This window comes from Protopterus annectens, chromosome 5.part0 (assembly GCF_019279795.1).
Source record: "Protopterus annectens isolate FY-2018-M chromosome 5.part0, PAN1.0, whole genome shotgun sequence".
NCBI lineage: Eukaryota > Metazoa > Chordata > Ceratodontiformes > Protopteridae > Protopterus > Protopterus annectens.
The window spans coordinates 207,500,641-207,525,046 of NC_056735.1; the positions used below are offsets into that span (position 1 = coordinate 207,500,641).

The 24,406-nt window shown below is 44.3% G+C and overlaps 1 protein-coding gene across 1 annotated transcript in view; it reads right to left on the reverse strand.

Annotated features, from left to right (window-relative positions):
* Positions 1-24,406, reverse strand: part of CHORDC1 (cysteine and histidine rich domain containing 1) — a 1,140,261-nt gene that overhangs the window by 160,046 nt on the left and 955,809 nt on the right. Inside the window, exon 10 of the mRNA XM_044072202.1 lies at positions 16,380-16,442. Coding sequence (XP_043928137.1) covers positions 16,380-16,442 — 63 coding nt within the window. The remainder of the gene's footprint in view (positions 1-16,379; positions 16,443-24,406) is intronic.

Here is a 24,406-nt window from a genome sequence, read left to right on the forward strand (position 1 = left end):
GATTTACGGATGAATTTGGTCTTAGCTAAACAGTTTATGAGTTGTCTGTGTACATCTAAGGAATGTAGGATCTTTTCAGCCAGGTTTCGGTGTGAAGGAAAGAAGGTCAGAAGGTTGATAGCCTGATTCAAAGACAGCTCACTGACCACTTTGGGCAGGAAGGTTGGGTTAGTATGTAAACACACCCTATCCTTATGGAAAACAGTAAAGGGATGAGAGGCCATAAGGGCTTGTAGTTCAGAAACCCTTCTGGCTGAAGTAATGGCCATCACGAGTATAGTTTTCCATGTACAGTATTGGAAACAGCAGTCCTTTGGCTGGCTCAAAGGGTGGTAGTGTCAATTTCTCCAGAACAAAATTTAGATCCCAAGGAAGCGGAATGATCTTCCCTGGTGGTCTAAGGTGCAGGCCCTCTTTCAAAAATAGTTTAACTTCTAACCTAGAAGCCAGAGGTGGAGTGAGTGGCAGGTAGGCTGAGATGGCAGACAAGTGGGTCTTGCCTGAAAAGTAAGACAGTCCAGACTTCACAATTCACACAGGCAGGACAAGACCACTGGAGGTTCTACTGCCAGTGGTTGTAAATTGTGTCTGACACCAGAGAGAAAATCTCTTCCCCTTAGAAAGATATGATTTCCTGGTAGTTGGCTTTCTGGCCTCCTGCAGAACCTGAAGCAAGCACATCATCTGTGCATAGGTGTCTGAAGGGAATCAATGCCCTATCTCCCACAGAGTACGAGTGACAGTGGACAGTTGGGGGTGTAAGAGCATTCCCTTCTCCTGTGCGGGCAGGTTCAGCTGGTGGGGTAAGTTGTGGTGATTGCCCTTGACTAGATGGAGTAATAAAGGGAACCAATGCTGCATTGGCCAATAGGAAGTCACCGACAAGATTTGTGGTTGTTCTTTCCGAATTTTAAGCCAAACTTTTTGTATGAGAGGGAGGGGGGGGGATGCATAATTGTACATCCCCTTCCAAGGGAATGAGACAGCATCCACCCTCCATGCTCCGAGATATGGTACCCTGGAGCAGAAGGCTGGAAGCTGTCTGTTCATGGGGAAGCAAACAGATCCACATCTGGAATACCCCATCGATGAACCAGGTCCAGGAACACATCCCTGTTTAGCATCCAATCGTAAGATTGGGTCATGGTCCTGCTTAGAGTATCTGTCATCACATTGTCTGCTGCAGGTATGTAGATGGTTTGGATGTTGACTTGTCTCTCTAGGGCGATTTCCCATGCTCGCAGGGCCAATCTGCACAGGAGATATTAGGACCCTGTCCTCCTTGTTTGTTGATGTACCACAGGCGATCCTTGAAAATTTGTAGGGCCAATATCAAGGCTCTCCTTTCCCTTACACTGATGTGCTCTTTCTGTTGATTGAGGGTTCAAGAGTTTCTCACTCTCCATTCCCCTAAGGCTGTGCCCCAAACTGTGTCTGAAGCATCTGTGAAGAGGTCCTGCTTGGGGAGCAGGGGTTGTAGGGAAAGGCCTGGGTTGGACAGTTTCCTGGAATGTATTTTGCCTTTGGTTGGCATCTGCCTGGCAAGCCTTCTCACAAAGGAGGTTTTGGCAGGATAGTTCCTTTGAAAGCATGGACCAGGGAGACAAAAATGTGTCTTAGATCCTGTAATTCCTTACCTTTCCCTTGAAGGGCCTTGAAAAGTTCAACAGCTACTAAACCAAATAAAGCTTTGTTGTCCAAAGGAGTGTCTAGGAGTTTAGACTTAATGTCATCAGGGACAGACTGAAACCTAAGCCAGGAATATCTCCTGATGACAGACCCTGAGGTGGCAGCCCTAGATGAGGCCTCTACCGCAGCATAACTGCACTTGATAGAGTGCTTAGTTACTTGAGTGCAGGAATTCAAGACAGTAGAGATTTTAGCCTTGGCCGGGGATTCAGTGAGATCCCCCAATTGTTTAGCCACATCAGAAAGCAGAGCCAGGGAGTATTTGGCCATGTGTGCCTGGTAGTTAATGGCTCTCACTGCTAAGGTAACAGATGTATAGACTTTTTTCCCGAGGCACTCCATTAATCTGCTCTCCTTGTCAGAGAGAAGGAGGGGGGTGGAAGGGCGTAATTTGGAGGTTTTGTCTGCAGCCACAGCAATGATGGAAAGGTCTGCAGAAGGAGCTAAGTAAAGGAATTTTGCATCCTCAGGGACTCTGTAAAACCTGTTTATGTGTTGGGAATCTGGCTTTTTGAAGCAGCCAGGAAAGCATCCATGAAAGCAGGGTGCACTGGAGATACAGCAGACTGGTTGGGAGACTCCATTTGTAAAAGATCATAATACCGAATTTTGGGTCTCTGTGACCTGGTTGCTTCCCACTTGAAAAAGTCTTTCATCTGGTCAATACTTTCCCAAAATGTAATGTCTTCCTCTGCAGACTCTGTGCCACTGGACTCCTCCTCTGGGGAAGCGTATCCCAGAGGGGAAACAATTTGTGAACTGTAAATGAGAAATTCATCCCCTGATGAATCCTCTTCTTTAGTTGAGACATCAGAAACAAGTTTACCCTTAGGGATAGATGCAGTAGGAGGGAAATGGTGAAGTCTAGGTGTTGTAGGACCACTGGAACTGACAGGACCTGTACCAGGATATTGTCTAGATAGGGGAAGAATTGGATTCCCCTTGTTCTGACAAAGGCCATGACTGGTGCTAGGCACTTTGTGAACACTGTTAGGGCTGCAGAGAGACCAAATGACAAAGCACAGAACTGACAGTCTGCAGAACCCACTGAGAATGTGTAAGTAGGCATCCTTTATATCCAAGGATCCCAAGAAGGCCTGGGGGAGGATCAGGGAAAGGAGGGCAGGAAGAGTGTGCATCTGAAAGGAGGGTACCTGGAGGACAGTGTTGAGATGGGACAAATCCAGGATTGGTCTCCAGGGACCTTCTTTCCTGAGAACCAGGAACATCCTGGAGTAAATTCCCTTTCCTCTTGCATGAGAAGGGACTTCTTTATTGTTCCTTGTGTGAGGAGTTCCTGAAGGATAGGAGGAAAGGAAGCCAGTTGGTCTCGAGGGGGCTGTGGAATGCCTTTGGGAGTAAGTTTGGTTTCCCATGTCATGAAGTATCCCTGTTTTACTACAGAGAGTACCCAGGAGTCCTGGGTAACCTGATTCCAAGCAGGGAAGGAGAGAGAGAGAAGAGAGACACATGGAAAGAGGGGATGATCTTTTCAAGAGCTGGAAGTTACACAAACAGCAGAAAAGTTCTGAGGTAGGTGCGTGCTGACATCTGCTTTGTATCAGGTAGCACTATCTTTTGTAAAATGGCCAGAAGTATGCGAGTCGACCAGAGCAGACTCCCTTGTGTTATGGATACAGCAGGATATGAATAGAAGGACATCTACACATGTAGATTTGGGAGACATAAATTGCAAGGAATACAGCACACAGTACTGCGATGGTGGTGCTGCGGTAGCATTGTTGCATCACAGTAAGACGTTGTCCTGTTCGATTCTCAGCTAGAACGTCTTCTATGTGGAGACATGCGTGAATGGGTGTACCTTTGTTGAAGGTTGTGCGTCAGTGCCGGCAACTCGGCACGTAAAAATCTACTGCCAATCATTAGCGGACTGGAGTTCCGCTGTGGCGACCCCTAACTGGAAAAAGCCGAAAGACACAACAACAGCACACAGTAATTAAAACTGTAGATTCCCTTAAGGACCTGGGTTCATGGGCATTTCCAGCTTTGAGTTTTTCTAATCATATCAACAAATTGGTTAATGACACTTACAGAAGTATAGGTTGTATAAATAGATTTATAAAGCTTAGGAAATCAGAAACGAAGAAGTAATTCTTTGTTAGTCACACTGGAGCCAAACATGAGTATGGAATTACAATATGGAAACCTTGTAAGAAAATAAAGATGAGTAAACTGGAAACAATACAGTGGAAATATAACAAGGGCATCCATGGATGTAAAAGTTATTATGAAAGACTAAAACATCTGAACTTGTACAGTGTCTCATAGGTTCATAGATAGGTACTAGGCTATCGGCCCTACGGCATATATAAGCCTAGCCATAAAGATTCCCTGGCTTTCACCATTCCAAAAAATTATTTTACTGTACCCCTGTCAAGCAGAGCCAAAGAAGTGATCCCTGGGATGAATTGCCTATTTCCCATCCAATCGTCAAGATTTTTTCTTAAAGAGGGCTAATGAGGTGCTCTGCTTGACATTAATTGGCAGTCTGTTCCAGAGTATGGGAAGTCTCTGAGACAGGAACCTGTCCCTCAAGTTTTGTTTATTCTGGGGACAAGGTTTAGGTCCCTGGAGCATGTGGCTCAGAGGGATTGGGATTTCTTTAAGAGTATAATGTCCAATAGCTCTTGGTTTGACATGGCTTTGATTGTTAAGCAGAGATCGCCTTTGAGTAGGCGATATGCGACGGAGTAGAGCTGGAGTTTTTTGAGACGGTCTGCATAGGGCATCTGTTTGAGGCCGGTGATCCTCTTTTTGAGGTATTCCTGTGGGCTTTCCAGTTGTTGTAAATGTCTTGTGAGGTACATAACAAATGGGGGGGAGGGTGTACTCTATAAATAGGTCTAATGAGGGATGAGTAGAGAGGAACAATGACTAAAGTAAGAACTACATATTTTAGAATCAGAAAGCCCAGTTTACATGATGAGATTACTGCTGCAACAGTAAGAAAACAGGAAGTTATGTACTCACCATAACGTTCGATGTATGTAGTCCATCTCGCCTCACATTCTTACCCGTGGGTTCGGAGCCGATATTCGGCTCCGACTCTGCCAACTTTTCTAGCTCGAAGTCTTTCATTGGCTGGGCTAAGCAGGTATCCCATGGTGCACACTGCTCCACATCCCCAGATCTAGTTTGCTGCATTAGTCATTCATATCTCATGCATACACAATATTCAGATAAAAAGAATAAGCTTAAGTAAAGGGAACTCTGTAAATAACAACTAACCTCCAGATCCTCCAGGAAGGGGGAAAGGTAGGAGGGTAAGTAAGAATGTGAGGTGAGATGGACTACATACATCGAACGTTATGGTGAGTACATAACTTCCTGATGTTATGTAGTCCTACCTCGCCTACATTCTTACCCGTGGGACAGCGTCCCTAGCACCTACATCCTGGGTGGCTCATAGGAAAATACTCCTGTGTACTATGGAGCCAAAGGACGACCTGCCCCTGGAAACCACGTCCAATTTGTAATGAGAAACAAATGTGTGAGGGGAAGCCCAAGTAGCTGCAGCACATATATCATCCATTGACAATCTGGCTTGATAAGCTGTGGATGTAGAAACAGCCCGAGTAGAATGAGCCTTGACCGGAAATGGCAGATCTTTTCCTCCTGCGTGGCAGACGAAAGAGATGCAACTAGATATCCATCTGGAAATGGTGAGCTTAGAGACCGGGGACCCAATTTTGTTCGAGACAAATAATTTCTCAGACTTCCGGATATCTTTTGTTCGGTGCAGATAGAAACGTAAAGTACAGTTTTGTACCTACAATAAATGTAAATGTTCGAGTGTATTCACTGTTGCAGTCATTATACTTGGGTTATCCTGCTGGCAGGCGACCCGCAGTCGGCCCGAGTTCCAAAGTCTTGGTCCGGCGTCAGTTGCTGTCGCCTCTTCCCTGACGTCAGTGCACCACGTGTATATAAGATGCAACCGACGCCATTTTCTTCAGTTTTTCTTGCCCCAGATGTCAGGTGCCCCCATATAGATGGACAATACATATTGCTAACAAAAACATACAGTAAATACAAAAACAATACCCTTATTTACAAACAAATACACTACATAGGTTGTATAGGATAGAAAGGCATAGATAAGTCCCAGCAAAGTAAGTGGGGATGGAGGGTGGGTAACATGGACTGCAACAGTGAATACACTCGAACATCTACATTTATGGTAGGTACAAAACTGTACTATGTTCATCGTGTTTCACTATTGCAGTCATTACACTTGGGTAGAATCCCAAAGCTGAGGTTGGGAGGCTAGGTCTATAAAGGATTTGGAGTGGCTATGAGGCCCTGCAGCACTGCAGTGGCAAAGCCTGCTCTGGATTTAGAGTAGAGAGGCAAGTGGTAATGCTTGGTAAAGGTGTGCACTGAACTCCAAGTTGCAGCTTCCAAAATATCCTTGGTTGGTACTCCTCTAAGAAAGGCTGCTGAAGTGGCTGTTGCCCTGGTAGAATGTGGCCTAATGTTGTTAGGCACTGTTTTTCCATGTTGTGTGTAGCAGAAACAGATACAGTGTCCTATCCACTTTGAAATAGTCTGCTTTGAAATAGCCTTTCCCTGTGATCCTGCAGCATATGCTACAAACAATAATTGCTCAGTTTTCTTGAAAGCTTTTGTTTTGTCCAAGTAGAAACATAACTACCTGTGTATGTCCAATGAGTGCAGAAGTCTCTCCCCTTTATTCTGGGGGTTTGGATAAAATGTTGGCAAGTGAATAGTTGGTTAAGAGCCATACTGGATACCACCTTTGGCATAAATGTAGGGTGTGTTCTTAAAGAAACCCTATCTTGATGAAAAAATGATGAAAGGTTCCACTGCCATTAATGCCTGTAGCTCTGAGATTCTTCGTGCTGAAGTTATTGCCAGAAGCAGAGCAGTTTTCCATGACAAAAATTTTAATTCTGCTGAATTGGCTGGCTCAAAAGGAGGTAAGTTAGTTTTTCCAAGACAAAGTTGAGGTCCCAAGTTGATGTTGGTGCTCTCTGGGGCGGTCTTATGTTTTTAGCCCCTCTGAGGTACTGTCTTAGTAATGGATGAGAGAAAATAGGGGGTTCCGTGTTGTAATGAGCTGAAATGGCAGAGGTGTGCATCTTAATTGATGAAAAGGATAGGCCTTTGTCCAGCATCTCAGTAAGTATTGTAATATCTGAGGAATATTTGGAACAAGAGGGTCAAAGCCTTGAGCCTGGTTTCAGGCACAGAATCTCTTCCACTTTTCTGAATAGTTTTCCTGGTGCTGGGCCTCCTAAATGACATCCATAACAGCTTTAGAGAGAGGTGTTGGCTGCTTGGCTAAGGTATCTGCCATGCAGCCAGATTTAAGGTTTTGAGCTAGCTGTGCAGGATCTGATTGTTTTGTTGAGTCAGCAGATGAGGAATTTGAGGTAAAATCCATGCTGGGCCTTGAGCCAAGTTCTTTAAGATTGGGTACCAGTGCTGGCGTGGCCAGTCTGGGGCAATCAGGATCATTTTTGGCCTCTCTTGTCTAGCTTTTAGGAGTACCTTTGAAAGGAGAGGCAGTGGTGGGAAGGCATAAACTTTTAGGGTTTTCCAGCTGAATGAGAGAGCATCCACTTTCCATGCTTGTGTGTGGTAAGTCCTTGTGCAGAATTTCTGTAGTTGGCAGTTCAGAGGAGAGGCAAAAAGATCTATGTCTGGGCACTCCCATTTTTGTGTTATCATGCTGAATACTTGTGGATTTAATTTCCACTCGTGAGGATCCATGATGTTTCTGCTTAAGTCATCTGCCAGAGTATTTTTCTTTCCTGGCAGGAATTGTGCTTGCAGATGAACTTGATAGGTCAGTGCTTTGTTCCACAAAGTCATGGCTTGTCTGCAGAGGGGATAGGAATGTGTGTCTCCTTGCTTGTTTATGTACCACATAACTGTGGTGTTGTCCGTCTTTAGTAATAGTTGTCCTGGATGCAGAAGGTCCTTGAAAGTTGTCAGGGCATTTTGTACAGCTAGCATCTCTTTTTGATTGATGTGTAGATGCATTTGGTTTGTGGCCCACTTGCCCTGAATACATTTTCCTGCCTGGCTGTGGGTAAAGTGAAAGGCTGTCCCTTGTTGTGATGACATGCCTGTGCTCACCATCGAAACTCCTGTTGTAGGCAGGGAATAAGTGGTATTATTACTTCCAAACTGTGACAGTGTTGACAGTGTTGATTCCAAACACTTTTTAGATACCATTGTAACTTCCTCATATGCAGTCTGGCATATGGTATTAGTAGTATGCAGGACGCCATGAACCCCAAAGCCTGCAGAATTTTTCTTGCAGGGAGTTGGGTTTTTGTTGCCATCATTGAAAGTACTGAGTCAGTTGCCTTTGCTTGTCTGGCGTGAGATAAACCATCTGGGAAGTTGTATTTAAGCTTGCACCCAGGAATATTATCTCTTGTGAGGGCACTAGTTTCGACTTTTCATTTATTGTGTACCCTAGGCCCATAAGTATTCTTTTTACAAATGCCAGATGCTTTAGTAGAATGTCCTTGCTTTCTGCTTGAATAAGGCAGTCGTCCAAGTAGGGATATATTTGAATTCCTTTTTGTCTGCAAAATGCAATTACTGGTGCCAGGCATTTTGTGAAGATCCTGGGCGCAGTAGATAAGCCAAAGGGCAGTGCAGAAAATTGGTAATGCATTGTGCCAGCTATGAATCTGAGGTATCTTCTGCAATTTTGTCTGATTGGGACATGCAGGTATGGCTCTTTGAGGTCCAAAGTAACAAGCCAAGCCTTCTTGCCCAGCATGGGAAGAAGTTGCTGAAGTGTCAACATTTTGAATTTCAGAACATCCAGGTAAGTATTTAGAATAGACAGGTCCAGTATGGGTCACCAAGCTTTGTCCTTTCTGGGGACCAAGAAAAGTCTTGAGTAAAATCCTTGTCCTTGATCCTGTTGTGGCACTTCTTGAATAGCTCTCATGTCTATGAGGGCTGTAATTTGTTTTTGTGCCTCTGCCCATTGATTTTGTGACAGGTCTGGCATTCCTTTTGGCCTTGGTAGAGTGTGAAAGTGGAATCTGTAACCCTGAGACACAATAGTCAGTACCCATTTGTCTTGGGCGATTATATGCCAATTTTGTGAAAAAAGTGCTAGTTTTCCCCCTAAGGGAGCTGCCAAAAGGTAAGTGCTTGGCATTTGAAAGGGGAAGTCTTTTGGGACTGTTTCCTATAAGGTTGTGACTTGTCTTCTCCTCCTTTTGGGGTTGAAGCACCCCACTGTCAAGGTCTGTAAGAGCCTTGGGGCTGAGATCTGCCTCTTGGGCATCAGTATCTGCCTCTTTGTGGTCTGTCTGACACTGTAAAGGGACAATTTTTAGAATAGCCAATTTCTGCTAAATCTAGGTGGCTGTACCTGTAAGAAATCCTTCACTGTTTGCATATATTTTGCTTTATCCTCCATTTTCTTTAATACCTCTTCTGCCTTAACACCAAACAAGATATCATGCTGTAAAGGAGCATCCAATAATTTTGCCTTAACATGATCAGGTAGACTTTGTTCTTTTACCCAAGCATGCCTTCGAATCACAGATCCTGTAACTGTGGCTCTGCAAGATGCCTCTAATGAATCAAAACCACATTGCAGAGTATGTTTTTCAGCTGCATGAGATAAATCCTGCATTTCCTTATAGTCAGGATCTTCTGGGCTTGTAAGCATTTTCTGTTTTAACAGAGACATTAAATATTGTTGGTATTTAAGCATGTAGAACTGTCAATTTAAAGCCCTTACTGCTAAAGTTGCAGAAGTGTAAACTTTCTTCCCCCATCTATCCAATGCTCTAGAATCCCTGTCAGAGGGAACTGGATTGTTTAGCAGTGGAAGCCTTTACCTCTTTGGGACCATGGGAAATAGTTTCTGGGTCAGCAGCAGGGTTTTTATAAAGAAATTTGTGAGAGTCAGGGACTCTATAGTACGTATCTGGCTTGACTGGTGCTGGGGACAAAGAATCAGGGGTTAAACTGGATTCAGAGAACACATCATCCACAATATCTAACACAGGCAGAATAGCAAGGGGTCTGGTGCTGAGGCAATAAAAGAAAATCTCTGAGCCTTTTCTTGGATTCTGAATAATCCTGGCTCTCCCAATGGAAATGCTCCCTCATGGTATGTAAAGTTTCCCCAAAAGAGTAATCCTCAGGAGGAGAGGCTGAAGGAATAGATTCTTCAGCATCAGAGTCCTCATAGGGGGGTAGAGTGTATCCCTGGTCTGAAGAGGAATCAGAGGAAACCTGATCAGAGGAATCATAGTCTGTATCCTGCCTAGGCCTTTTATCAGCAGGGGGATGGGAACCCCTGATCAGAGTAATTAGGTCTTCGGCCATTTTGAGCATCTGTTTCTTAGGCATGGAGGACTGTCCAGGAGAATGCTGTACTTGTTTCTTTGTCTTTAGTGGTGTTTTAGACTTGGTTGTTGTTTTGATGGTAAGCTGTGAAGGTCTGAAAACACCCTCAGAAGCCGATGCCTGCACAGTGGCTCCGGACCCATCTGAGGGATTAGTTTCCGTAGGCCCAATACCTTGAGTTTCCAGAGGCCTAGTTATCTCCACGTGGGAGTCGGAGGCAGCCTGTGGCTCTGAGGTAGTGGGTGTCAGGGGCTGCGAAAGCGCCTCACTGAGAACCGGCGATTGGCCTAGAAGAGGCTTCGTCGTCGGTTTTGGACCTCGGATGCCTGTCCTTATCCTTGTCTTTGTGTTTTTTGTGAATTCCGGTCGTCGGTTGTTCCGACGGCATTGTATAATTGAACCTTCGGCCAAAGTAATGCAGAGCAAAATCAAACAGACGTTTAATGGTGCGTTTGTTAAATCTAGCACATAACCGACAACTAGTGACTTCGTGGTCTGGGCCTAGGCATGGAATACAGTAAGAATGAAAACCCTTATGAGGTATTTGCTTCCCACAAGAAATACAATTATTAACTTTTACTGACATTGGTCTGAGGCAAGAAAAAGTTTCCCCAACGGGGTACTTAGCTTTATTGAAGATTTCGGTTCTGAAATTCGAATTCGAAAATCTCAGGAGTCGGACGACCGGCACTTGCGAACTGCTTTTGCTTCGGGCACCGCGCGGCAAGAAAGACTGAAGAAAATGGCATCGGTTGCATCTTATATACCCCTGGCGCACTGACGTCAGGGAAGAGGCAACAGCAACCGACTCAGGACCAAGACTTTGGAAATCGGGCCGACTGCAGGTCGCCTGCCAGCAGGATAACCCAAGTGTAATGACTGCAACAGTGAAACACGATGAACATCTGTCTGTGTACATCCAGTTGATGAAATTTAAATTCTGCCTTGTTTGAAAAATGAGGAAAGAATACAGGCAACTCAATGGATTGCTTAAGATTAGACACAGAAGCCAATTTAGGAAGGAAAGAAGGGTTCGGTCTAAGAGAAACTCTGTCCTTATGGAAGATTAAGTAAGGAGGTTTGATGGAAAGGGCCTGAATTTCTGAAACTCGCCTTGCTGAAGTGATTGCTATTAAGAAGGCTGTTTTCCAGGTCAAGAATTTCAATTCACAGGTAGCTGCAGGCTCGAACAGTGGTGAAGTGAGGGCTTGTAGAACAAAATTGAGGTCCCAGGGCTTGATAGGATCGGAGGACGGAGTGACAGAGTACCCTTCAGGAAAGCCTTGCAGAGTCTACGAGCCATGAGACTAGGTTCATTAGCCACATGAAAATTAGAGATCGCTGCCAACTGAACTTTGATGGTAGCTGATGCGGAACCCTGATGAAAAAGCATAGACAAAAACTCCAAGACTGAGGCAATTTGGAGCTGTGTAAGGATCAATTCCCTGGGTATGCGCCCAAATAGAAAACCTTTCCATTTGCTAGAATAAATCCTCCTAGTAGATGGTATATGAGAAGAGGATAAAATGTGAACCACTGCCGGTGAAAAATTATGAAGCCTAACTAACGATGGAAGCGGAGAAGCCAGGCTGTCAACCGAAGGGTCGTCAGAGAGGGGTGGAACTGTCCCGACATGTATGTCAGTAAATCTGGTTGAGGGTCCAGAATCCAAGGAGTGTCCACAATGTATGGTTGAATAAAGGGGAACCAGACTTGACAAGGCCAGTGTGGAGCAATCAGAATAATTCTGCTTCCCAAGGCTTGCGCTTTCTGAATCACCTTTGATAGCAAGGGAAACTGAGGGAAAGCATAAAGCAGACCGGAGGGCCAATCGTGAACTAGAGCATCCCTGGGTGACTCCCCCTGTGGGGGGATAAGCGTGAAGTAGCTGCTGCATTTGGCATTGAGGGGGCTGGCAAAAAGGTCGCAGCAAGGCTGACCCCATCTGCTGAAGATTCGTTCTGCAACTAGACAATTCAGGGACCACTCGTAAGGCATCAGAATGGCTCTGCTTAGCCTTTCCGCAATAACGTTGGACTTCCCTGGAATGTGCGTTGCCACCAGAAACCTTTGGGAAGTTACTGCCCACTGCACACTTGCATGGCCTCTCTGCACAGGGTGTAAGACCTGGTTCCCCCTTGCTTGTTTAGATACCACACTACTGACATGCTGTCCAAGTGTATTGCAATCGTCCCTAGAGGTAGAAAGTTCTGAAGTGCCTGCAACGCAAGTAGCACTGCTCTCATCTCTAGGACGTTGATGTGCAAATGTATCTCGTGATCTTGCATGTGCCTTGGACTGTCCTGCCAAGATAATGCCCCCCCCACCCCATCTGGGAGGCATCAGTGGTCACTGTGGCAACCGGGATGGGTGGAACGAAGGGCCTTCCCCCATCCAAACTGTTGGTGCAAAGTCATCAAATGAGATCTTGTTTGCACCTGTCTGTGAGCAAAATGGGGTGGGAAAGAGGAAATTTTTTGGAGAGTCCATTGAACAAAGAGGAGCCATTAAAGAAGTCTCACGTGCAATCTCGCTAGAGGGACCGACATAATCATTGCTGCCATGGTCCCCAGGAGTTGGAGAATCCATCTCGCCTTTGCCTTCCTCAGGGGCATCAGGATGTGTATCTGTTGTTGTAAGACTCTGATCCTCTCCTGCGGTAAAAACGCTCGTGTCTAATTCTGCGCCTATAAAGGTTACACGCTGCGAGTGCAACAAAGCAGATTTTTCCCAATTTAGTGTTATGCCCAACTGTTGACATAAAGTGATGGTAGCGTCCCTGGTCTGGACCAGTTGATGCCTGGTGGGGGCGGTAAAGAACCATTCATCCAGATACGGAAACACTTGGAATCCCTGACGTCTCAAGTGAACAGTCACCACTGACATACACTTGGTGAACACCCTGAGGGCTGTGGTGAGACCAAAGGGCAGGGCTCGAAACTGGAAATGACTGGCTCCCAGCCAGAAGCGTAGATGACTCCTGGATACCCTGTCCATTTTGATATGGTATTAAGCAGTCGATGGAGCACATCCATATCTCCTCTCCCAACAATGGCAGAATCGACTGTAGTGTGACCATACGGAACTTGGACTTCTGTACATAGTTATTCAATTGGCTGAGATCTAATATGGGTCTCAGGTCCCCTGTTCTTTTCGGCACCAAAAAGAAGTCCCTACTCCGATTTGGTCTAAGGGGACACGCTGGATGGCTTCTTCTCCTAGCAGCTTTGAAACCTCTGAGGCTGCTTGATCCCTTTGACTGGGTGGAACGTCAGGGATTTGTCTGATTGAAGGGGGGTCTGATGTGAACAGGATGAGATAACCTCTGGAAATTATTCGTAATACCCATCGGTCCTGGGTGATGCTTTCCCAGGCTTCCGGATATAACGAAAGTCGACCCCCGACAGGCTTCGGATAAGCACAGTTGGGCACTCCCTCAGGAACGAGAGTGGGGGGAGCAGCGAAAGGAATCATAGTCTCCCGAATTGCAGAGGCCCCCTCTGCCCCTAGGGCGGCGTCTCCCTGAATAACTTCCCCCTCCTCTGCCTCTGGAAGGGGACTCACCTTGTGCGGCAGGAAAAAACCTCTGTGATTTCTTGAACCACATCTTCCCACCTCGCTGGGCCTTGGGGTAAGGCCTAGAAGGAAGGCAAAAACGGACCCCTATGGCAGACAGGGTCTTTCCCTCTTGCTCGCACCTGGTGAGGGTGTCTTTCACTTTGGTTCCGAACAAGGAGGAACCATTGAAGGGGGCATCTGTGAAGGAAGACTTTGAAGGTCTCCGCGAAGTGACACAGGCGCAGCCAGGCCTGCCTTCTAAGGGCGACTCCTGAGCTTGCTGCCCTACTCGTTCCCTCGGCTGCATACGAAATGAGCCGCATGGAGGAGTTGACAATAGAACTGAGGGTTACCCGCAAGAGTATCTCCTATCTCCTTGAGGAGATCTCTCTGGAGCCGAGTGAAATGAGACAGATAGTTCAGCGACCGTAAGGTAAAGGTTGCTGACGACAGAGTACGCTTCCCGTACCGGTTCATAGTCCTAGACTCCTTGTTAGGAGGAAGGACTGAGGAAGAGGTCTCTGCTACCTCCTGAGTGGCCGCCGCCACCACCATGGCATCTACAGGGATTCCTATGGACAGAAACTCCTTACCCTGAGGAGCAGAAAGAAACTTGTTGGGACGCCTGGGTACAGGCTCCACAGAATCAGGGTTTTCCCACACCCTTCGACAGATCAAATCTAGGAGCTCATCGAAGGGTGGGGACACCCAGGAGGTGGAAGGCTGAGCACCAAAGGCCTTAAGGAATAGTGACTCCTCGGAAGGGGTTTTGGAAGGCCAGTCACCTCTTTGCTTCAGTATCTCCAGGATATCGGAGAAGGAAACAGAGGATGACTTGGGGGACCCCGCCAATTCTTCGAGGTCAGTACCAGAAGTGAGGGACTCGTCCTGGGAGTCTATGTGCTTCCTCTTGCACGTTTTCTTTCTAGGGGGCTCCTCAGGCACGAACTCTGAAGGGCCCTCAAAGTTGGGGACCACTCGTGTGGGTATCCCTAGGCCCTGGTGCTCTGCTGTCCATGGATAGGTGGTGATCAGAGGCGGCTCTTACCGGAGTGGTGGGGGACAGTGACCGATCTGCCTGATGTAGCTGACGATCTGGCCAGCGCAGTCCGCATGGCCTCAAAGGCCGGCCCCACCGAGTCCGAGGACCAGCCGGCCTCCAAGACCATGACAGGAGCTGGAATTCCCAGAGCCGAGGCACTGACATGGAGACTTGGAACCGAAAGATGTCCCGATATGTCCCCCTTGGGCCCGACTGAAGAATCCAGAGTCCCGAACCCAGAGGACGGAGCCAAAGGGGTTGGAGCCGTTGTCGGCACTGATGGAGCCGGATGGGCCATCGGAAATGGTCTAGGAACATCACACAGAGCGGAACACTCCGGCTCCAAAGACAGAGATGCGCTCAGAGGAGGAATGATCGAAGAAGGGGTCGGGACGGGCTCCTGAGCCGACTGGTCCAGAACCGAAAACAATTTAGCCAAAACCAGCGACTGGAGGAGCCTCTGGACCACTCTATCAACATCCATATCTGAAAGTGTCCTGGAGGATTTGGAGGACAGAGAGGGAGATCGAGATCTCCTCTCAGGAGAGACTGGTCTGAGACTGGTCGATCTGCTCCAAAGAGGTTCCAAAATAATTGGAGCTGACGCCGGTTCCATCAACACCGACACCTGCTGCGCCCCGAGGACATTGGAGCCGAGGAAGTTGATGCAATATTTGAGACTTTCTCCGGAGGCTCCGAAGAAGCTGACGGAGCCGAAGATCTTTTCGTAGACTTGAATGACTTAGATTTATCACTGGAAGAAGAATCCACAGCCTCTTCGAACGAGGGTTTCAACAGTCCCTTTAAGATCAGCTTATTCTTTCTCTCTTGGAGCACTCTGGGACTGAAAGCATGACAAAAACTGCAGGACTCCTGCAGATGAATGGCTCCCAGGCAATAGACACAAACTGAATGTCCATCGGTGATGGACATTTTGTACCTGCATTTAGAACACTTTTTGAAACCCGAAGGTTTGTACTCTTTGGAAACTTTAGACATTCTTCACAACAAACAACCACAACTTAACCTAGAGAACTGACAAGAAGTTCAGACACTCAACACCACAAAAACGTGGGAACCCGATATACGAAAAACAGTACGCACACACTAAGACCAACTAAGTCAAAAACCTCTAACTTAAATGGTTAATGACCACCTAAGGGAAGAAACCAAACCTCTAATTTAAACGGGTAGGCAACGGAGGACGAAAGGACTAGGTCCTCTAAATGAAACGGGCCTAGCCCGAGGGGACAGTTAGCGGGATACTCACAAAAAACAAACAAACTATCAACTTTAACAGCACAAGGACAATAGCTATGAAAATAGCTTTTTGTTTATGACAAACTTTTTCTCAATACAATAAAAAAAGGTACTTAGCCACAGCCAAAGCGAGACCATGTCCGAGCTACACGAGCGGCAAACGAGATCTGGGGATGTGGAGCAGTGCACCATGGGATACCTGCTTAGCCCAGCCAATGAAAGACTTCAAGCTAGAAAAGTCAGTGTCCCACGGGTAAGAATGTAGGCGAGATAGGACTACATAATATCATTTGTTTAAGTGCAATGGCATGGAAAGGGAAGGGATACAGGAAATGAAGTAATAATAAAAAGAAAATATGAATGAATAAACCAAACTCACCTGAAATTGCAAACCAACAATGAAAAATACATTAATATACTGAATAGCAAAAGAACAAAAAAAAACACTTACCCCCCATAGGTTTACTTTCAGCTGAAATTCCTTTTCGCTTTCAAACACAATGTGCATATTTAGCTAAAAAAAATAAAAGAATATTGCTTACTCAACCAATAAAAAATCAGCTGCATCTAAACATCAGTCTATTCACTTCTGGCAAAACACTTAGAGCCACTCTGGCTACCAAGTTCAAAATCTGAAATTCTACACTCATGCCACTCTTCTCACAGAATCAAATATATGTGTATCTGTACACAAACAGAATCAATGCTACATGTGACTTTCTTGAAGTGTTTGTGCTACTAAGATGACAGAGAATTATTCATACTCAAAGGAATGAAGTTAGGATGTTACAAATTGTGCTCAACAGAATAAATTAGAATGTTGTTTAGCTAATACAACAGATCAGATACTTAAAAGTTACAATAATGCAGACTTCCTTCACCATAACATGCACCTGTAAAAAGTTAACATCCACCAAGGCTATGTCAAACCCTGAGCTGTTGGACATGCTCCACTTAAAGAAATCCCAATCCCTCAGAGCCACACGCTCCAGGGATCTAAACCTCATCATCACAATGAACAAAACATGCTGGAGGGATAGCTTCCTGACCCAGAGACTCCCCATACTCTGGAATAGACTGCCCATACATGTCAAGCAGAGCGCCTCACTGGCCCTCTTCAAAAGGAACCTTGATGATTGGATGGGAGATAGGAAATTCACCCCGGGGATCATGTCAGTTGCCCTGCTAGACAGGGGCCCAGAGAAGTAAATATTGTGGGAAGAAATATCCAGGGAATTGTTATGGCTAGGCTTGCATAGGCCTTAGAGCTGACAGCCTAGTACCATCCTATGAACCACTAGGGTTAGCTGTGAAGTTAATTTTAACAGAGCACTTGTGTTAAAATATAACCATCTTTCCAATGGAATTAGACATTGTGAGAAGGAATTGGAGTAATTTTAAGGTGAACAAAGAGCTACACAAATTAGTGGGAGTGGAATCAGTGCTTACTTTTAAATCCGGAAGAAATTTTAAACAACTGGTTGAAGATAAAAACTGGACGAAACAGTCAGAGAGTAAAGGTACAGACTCCTGTGGCAGGTGTAGGCAAGCAGTGGGCTTATACAGTCAAGGCACAGAATATTACACTTGATAACAATTAAATAGAAAGGTAGTGTTCAGACAAGGAAATTATGGAACTAGTAGAACAGTGTACCTAGCCAAGTGTGATAAGTGCCCTGCTTTTTATGTTAGCAAAATGGAAAGAGCAATAAAAACGTGCATTTATGAACATTTTTAAGACATATCTACTCGCAGGGAAACTAACACCTTACTTGAACACTCCATGAATTGTTGCACTTTTAGTAAATTTTCTTTTGGTATTTTAGAAGGCAATAAGATAAACTTTAGGGGTGGTGACTGGAAAAGAAACTTAAATAAACGAAAATTGTTTTGGCAGCTTAGGTGTAATGCTACTTTCTCATCTGGTTTAATCAAAAACATTTCCATAAAATCTATTCTAAGTGAAAGGGTGGGCACTTTATAACTCCCCCCTATCTACAATATGACACTGAATACATGTTCTCCCACAAATTACGTGATAAGACTTTTTATGAAAAAGATATTAACAAGTATTTTACTTTACGTGTTAACTTGGAAGTATATCAATTTCTTAACAAGTAATTTACATGCAAGGGTAGGTGTTAAATAATTTGTTTGATTATTTACTATCAACCAAAAGAATTTTAGGGCTATAAATTTAATGGCTCTACTAAACGTTTTGTATTCTGATTAAATCCTTACTGAAAGGACAAAAGCACTCCATTATGTGTACAACTTGAATAAATTTATTGTTTTTTAGACCTTCCTGTGGAGTTGAGTGGTGTATTTGGATTTATTTTCCTTGGTTTCTGGTTTTTACTCTGCACCCGCTAATTGTTCTTAGTAATTCACCGGTGGTTTTCGATTTTGGAAAGATTTTTGGACCGTGAATATGGTTTCTTTAGATCACTTGGAAATTGAAGAATTTTGGGCTAACAATTCAACACATCACTCTGAAATAGCCCACTTAAAGAAAGATGTTGCCATTTTAAAAGGAGACCTTACCAATTTGACTGATTTGCTCTCTCAGACTGGTCTCACAAAGAAAGTGGGCAGAAACACTTCTTCAGCGGTCTCTCAAGCCGCCCACACTTCAGTTTCTTCATTTCAGCATTCGGCTGCAGTTCATGGAAACTTTAACGGATTGTTGGGACATAATGGAACAATTTGCAACAATGCTAATGCTGGAGACCTTCCTTCTGCCAGTGGATTAACACTGTTTTCAACACCAACAGTTCTTTTCCAGATGGGAGGAAAAGATTTTATGTGGAAGTCATAGGTACTACTTCTGCTAAGGTTCAAACTTTCCTTTCCATCTTTTCCAGATGGGAGGAAAAGATCTTATGCGGAAGTCAAAAGTACTGTTTCTGCTAAGGTTCAAACTTTCCCAAGTTCTGGTCATGAACAGTGCCATATTAACACCAAGCAAGGTGGCTTAACTACAAAAGTATTATTGAAAATACTTTTTCTTTCCAAAAAAACTACTATGAGTAGTGTTCATGTTAATATTTCAGAGCAAGTTAAAAATTTTCCTTCATTAAGGGACTCTATTTATGCTTTTGAAAAAAAAAATGTACAAATTGAAAAGTAAGCAGATGGAAAACATTCACTTAAGAAAATGTATTAATTTAAACGTAATACCACAAGGTTTAAAAAATTATAAGTTCCCTTTTGGGTTGGGGTACAATGAAGAAATGATTATAGATTTAATCACTTTTTTTTTATCAGTGTGGTAATGAATTATTGCACAAGATTATAAAACCCAATGAGTATGCCCTGGGCTTTTAAGTACCAAACTGGGCAAATTAAATCAATTAACCATTAATGATTTACGGTTTCCAGATCAAAAACTAATGTATGAAAAAAATTTTGGGTAGAGTTGACAAAAAATTAAACAATGTTTATTTAAAGAAACAACAAAAGCTCCAGAGGGATGTTAAGCAATTTTTTTAAAAAAATGACGTACCCCACTCTAAACATTTATCATGGTAGAGTTTTTAAAAACGGGGTAGCTTTTACTGATTTCCACCAGTCACCATGGGCACATATGTTATATGCAGAGGCAGATTATGGTAGAAATCTAGAAAAAATGATTCCCCTCCATGACTCAGGATTTTCACCAACTCAGACTCTCAGAGAGGTTAGCGAGCAAGTCCAGACGGACAACTACACTCAGGGCAACATTATCAACAGTCCCCACACACACACAATTACAAACATGGAGGGAGGAAGAGGAGGCAATCAGATTTAAATATAGAGGGATTATGGCTTCTTATAATGGTTTTAACATTTACAACTATGCAGACCTTGCTCTTGTGAAAGAACGTTTTACCCTGTTTGTAGAAGGGTTCAAATTTGTACCTACTAAAAGGGAAGACACAGCAGACTCTACAGTTGAGTTAAAACTTTTTACTGCAAAAATAAATTTTAGCATACTTTTTAAGGACAAAAGGTACCAGGACAAGAGTTTCAACACCATAAAAATTTGGCAGCCAAAAAGACAAAGTACTTTTAATCCCCCACTTCACTCCATTGTCCATGTTTTTGAAAAAGCAGTTATGGAGGACATGTATAATTTGCTTTCCCAGGACAATAAAATAATTTACAACCTTACAAAAACAGAAAAGGAATTACTGGACACCATTACACATGCACTCAGGTCACTGGACCACAATTAATGACTCATAGTCCATGTGGGAGTAAATGATCGGAGATGTATCTCCCTAGACTATATGAAGAGAGACATCATGAAGCTCTCAGAATGTGCATCTCAGGCTGGTATGAGCCTAGCATTGAGCAGCATTTTACTTTCTCCAAGGAGGATGTCACAATGCGAACAAAAGATGGACTTCAATAACTGGCTTAGTTTCTTGTGTCATTCTAAGGGGGTGCAATATTTGTCAGCATGGAAGAGAAGGTCAACAGACCATGCTGCTTTTCCAGGGATGGTCTCCACCTCTCCCCTCTAGGCTTTCGAATATTAGCTAAAACATTGTCTTCCCTATAGTATGTTTTTTAGGCAATGCCAAACTGAAAGTACTTCCGACATAGGAAATCAAAACCAAGAACATCTAAAGGTATTACTGCTAAATGTTAGGAGTCTAAACAAAAAACTCTACTCCCCAGAAGCTCTTTTTACCCTAGAGAATGCTGAAGTCTGTGTGGTCACTGAGACATGGTGCGAAGAGAGCACACCAACAGTGCAAGGTTATAATGCCTTCTACACATTTAGGTCAGCTACTTCACACGTAGGAGCTAAAGATGGAAGTGTCTCTATTTGCATCAAAAATAAATATACTTCAAGGCTGGTCAAACAGGACAATGCACTTGAGCTGCTCTATGTTCAAATCACCATAGGCAAAATCCAATACAACTTCATTGCAAGCTATAGGTTCCCCTCTATGACCCAGGAAACCCATACCATGCACTTAAACTTATTAAGAGACATTAACCATCCAACACAATACTATATTCCTGGGTGACTTTCATTACCCCACTATTAACTGGAAATCCCATAAGACACCAAAAGTACACGCACAGAGATTCCTGGATTTTGTAAAAACAAACTCCCTGGACCAGGCTGTCAATGCACCAACCAGTGGTGTAACCATGCAGGATCTGGTCCTCACTAATATGGGAGACTGCTGCACACCCCCTACTGTAATGCCTTCCCTGGTAAGGTCAGACCACAAAATGGTCTCCTTTGAAGTAAAAATAAAATCTGGACCCCCCCCCCCAGCTAAACCTGGAATATTCAAGAACTATTCTAAGGCTAACCTCCTGCCATTAAGTGAGGACCTGGCAAAATTTCAAGTCCCCATAAATCCTGAGAACACTTCTGCCTATGCAGAACTGTTCAAAGAAACGCTGTACAAGCATGTTAATAGCTGCACAGAAGCAGCTGTACCCACTAGGAAGTATAGAACTAACTCAAAAGACAAGCCACCCTGGTGGAATCACAAAATTAAAGGCCTGTATTCCAGGAGGAAGAAAATCATGGCAAAAATTAGGAGGTGCAGCACCCAGCAGACTAAAAGCACTGTCATCAAACTAAACAAATAACTCCGAGGACAAATATAGTCTATCAAAGCCAAATTTGAAGCAAGTTTGGCCTCCCAGTCCAAGGACAACTGCAAAGCATTCTTTAGCTATGTCTGCAACCTCAAAGGCAATATACAATTGTGTACACAGCTCATTGTAAATGGAGTCACCTATACTGAGACAGAAGATACAGCAAACCTCCTGGCTGATAAATTCAGCTCCAACTTTACCCCTCTCTCCCCTCAACCTTCACTCAGGAAATATCAAATATAACCCCCCCATACTATCACTAGGGAACAGGTCCTTAATGTTCTCTCTAAGACCAAGAACACTGCATCAATAGGCACAGACAATATCCCAGGATGCCTTCTTAATAGCATGAAACATGACCTATCAGGCCTCTGGAATTACTATTTAATTTTAGCCACCAAACAGGCTTCATGCCTCATGAATGGAGAAAGGCAACAATCATCCCTCTGCACAAAGGTGGTGGGCCATCTACAGACCTTGGAAACTAAAGACCCATAAGTCTCACTAGTCTTATATGTAAAGCCATGGAAAGAATTATCATGGAGATGATCAAGAGAGATAGAGTACACCTCCACACACTGGACCGACCCAGTTTGATTTTGTCAAGGGCAGATCATGCCTACTCAAACTGGTGGACTTCTTCAAGAAGGTCACCAAAACAATGGATGAGGGCAAAGTCTTTCACACTGCCTACCTTGACATGGCTAAGGCATTTGACACAATCCCCACTCTGGTATTGTTGACAAACTCAGGAGGTTAGGTATAAACCCATATGTCACTTGGTGGATAGCCAACTAGCTCACAGAAAGGACACAGGAAGGTAGAATTGGGGAGTCCACCTCTACAAAAAGCCCAGTTCCAAGTGGAGTTCCTCAGGGATCAGTCCTTGGACCATTACTTTTTGGCATTTACTTCTCAGAAGTCAAGGCCAATGTCAGTGGTCTCTGGCTGACTAAATTTGCAGATGACTGCAAATTAGAAGCAGTCAATGAATCTCACATGGATACAAATGTTCTCCAGGAGGGGTGGACACAAACAACTGGTGTCAGAGCCATGGACCAAGACTAAATGCCACAAAATGCATAATAATATCCTTTGGGAAGGCATCCATCCCTGGTAACTATCATATTGACAACACACCCCCCTACAGTTGACCCAGTAGTCAGGAACTTAGGGAGAAACATAGATAGTAATCTAGCCTTTGATCATCACGCATCTACAGTAGTGAGGAAATCATTCTATGTTGCACAAAGTACAGTTGTGTACACTTACCATAAATGTAGATGTTCGAGTGCCTTCACTGTTGCAGTCATCACTGTAGGGTTCTTCCTGCCAGCAGGCAGCCCTCTGTCGGCCAGAATCCCAAAGTCTGGGTCCGGTGTCAGCTGTTCAGTCATGCTCCCTGACGTCAGAGCGCCAGGAGTACAAAGCTGCCAGCCGACGCCATGTTCTCCAGTTTTTCTTGCCCCAGATGTCAGGTGCCCAAAAGTGAAGGCTAATAGTAAAATAAAAATGTAACATACAACAAACCCCATACCCTGTAGCAAATACACCTCAGAAGAAGGGTGAAGTAGGAAACCACACTAATGAAAGTATAAGAGGGGACAGGAGGGTGGGTAACCCAGACTGCAACAGTAAAGACACTCGAACATCTACATTTATGGTAAGTGTACACAACTGTACTATGTTCATCGTGTTTCACTGTTGCAGTCATCACTGTAGGGTTGAATCCCAAAGCTGAGATAAAGGGTGGTGGTTATAAAGTAGAAGGGCTAGAAGGCCCTGCAAGACTGCAGAAGCAAAGCCTGCCCTAGACTTAGAGTAAAGAGGGAGATTATAGTGCTTAGAGAAAGTATGCACTGAACTCCAAGTTGCAGCTTCCAAAATATCTTTGGTAGGTACTCCCCTGAGAAAGGCAGCTGAAGTAGCAGCAGCTCTGGTAGAGTGAGTCCTAATTTTTCCTGGGATTTGCTTTCCATGATGAGAGTAACAAAATCTGATTCCATGAGCAATCCATTTAGAAATGGTCTGTTTTGAAATAGCTTTGCCTTGGGAATTTGTTGCATAAGAAAAGTACAGTTTTGTACCTACCATAAATGTAGATGTCCGATAGGTATGCATCTGCAGTCATCACGTATGGGTTGTCCTGCCTCAGGCAGCCCTTCGGTCGTCCGGATTCCAAAGTCTGGGTCCGGCGTCGGTTGATGTCGCCCTTTCCCCGACGTCAGAGCGCCTGGGGTATAAAAGTATCAGCCGACGCCATCTTCCTCAGTTTTTCTTGCCCCAGATGCCAGGTGCCCTCTAAGGAAGGCTAAATTTAGAGAAATGCAAATAATTCCAAACATGCACAGTAATATGAAACAAATACACCATAATAGATAACCCCAGCTAGCTATAAGAGGGATAAGTACCCAAGAAATACCACAGAGGGGAAGGAGGGAGGGTAAACCTGACTGCAGATACATACCTATCGGACATCTACATTTATGGTAGGTACAAAACTGTACTATGTCCTTCAAGGATGCATCTGCAGTCATCACATATGGGTAGAATACCATAGCCAATCTGGGGGTGGAGGATCTATGTTAAGGATGGTGTAGCTAAAATGCCCTGCAGGACTGCCGTAGCAAAGCCTGCTCTGGATCTGGAATATAAAGGTAAATTGTAATGCTTGGAAAATGTATGCACGGAGCTCCATGTAGCAGCTTCTAGAATGTCCTTGGTAGCCACCCCTCTTAAGAAGGCTGTGGAGGTGGCAGTGGCTCTGGTGGAATGAGGTCTAATGTTAGCTGGCACAGTTTTTCCATGAAAGGAATAACAAAAACGAATGCAATTCCCTATCCATTTTGAAATTGTCTGTTTGGAAAT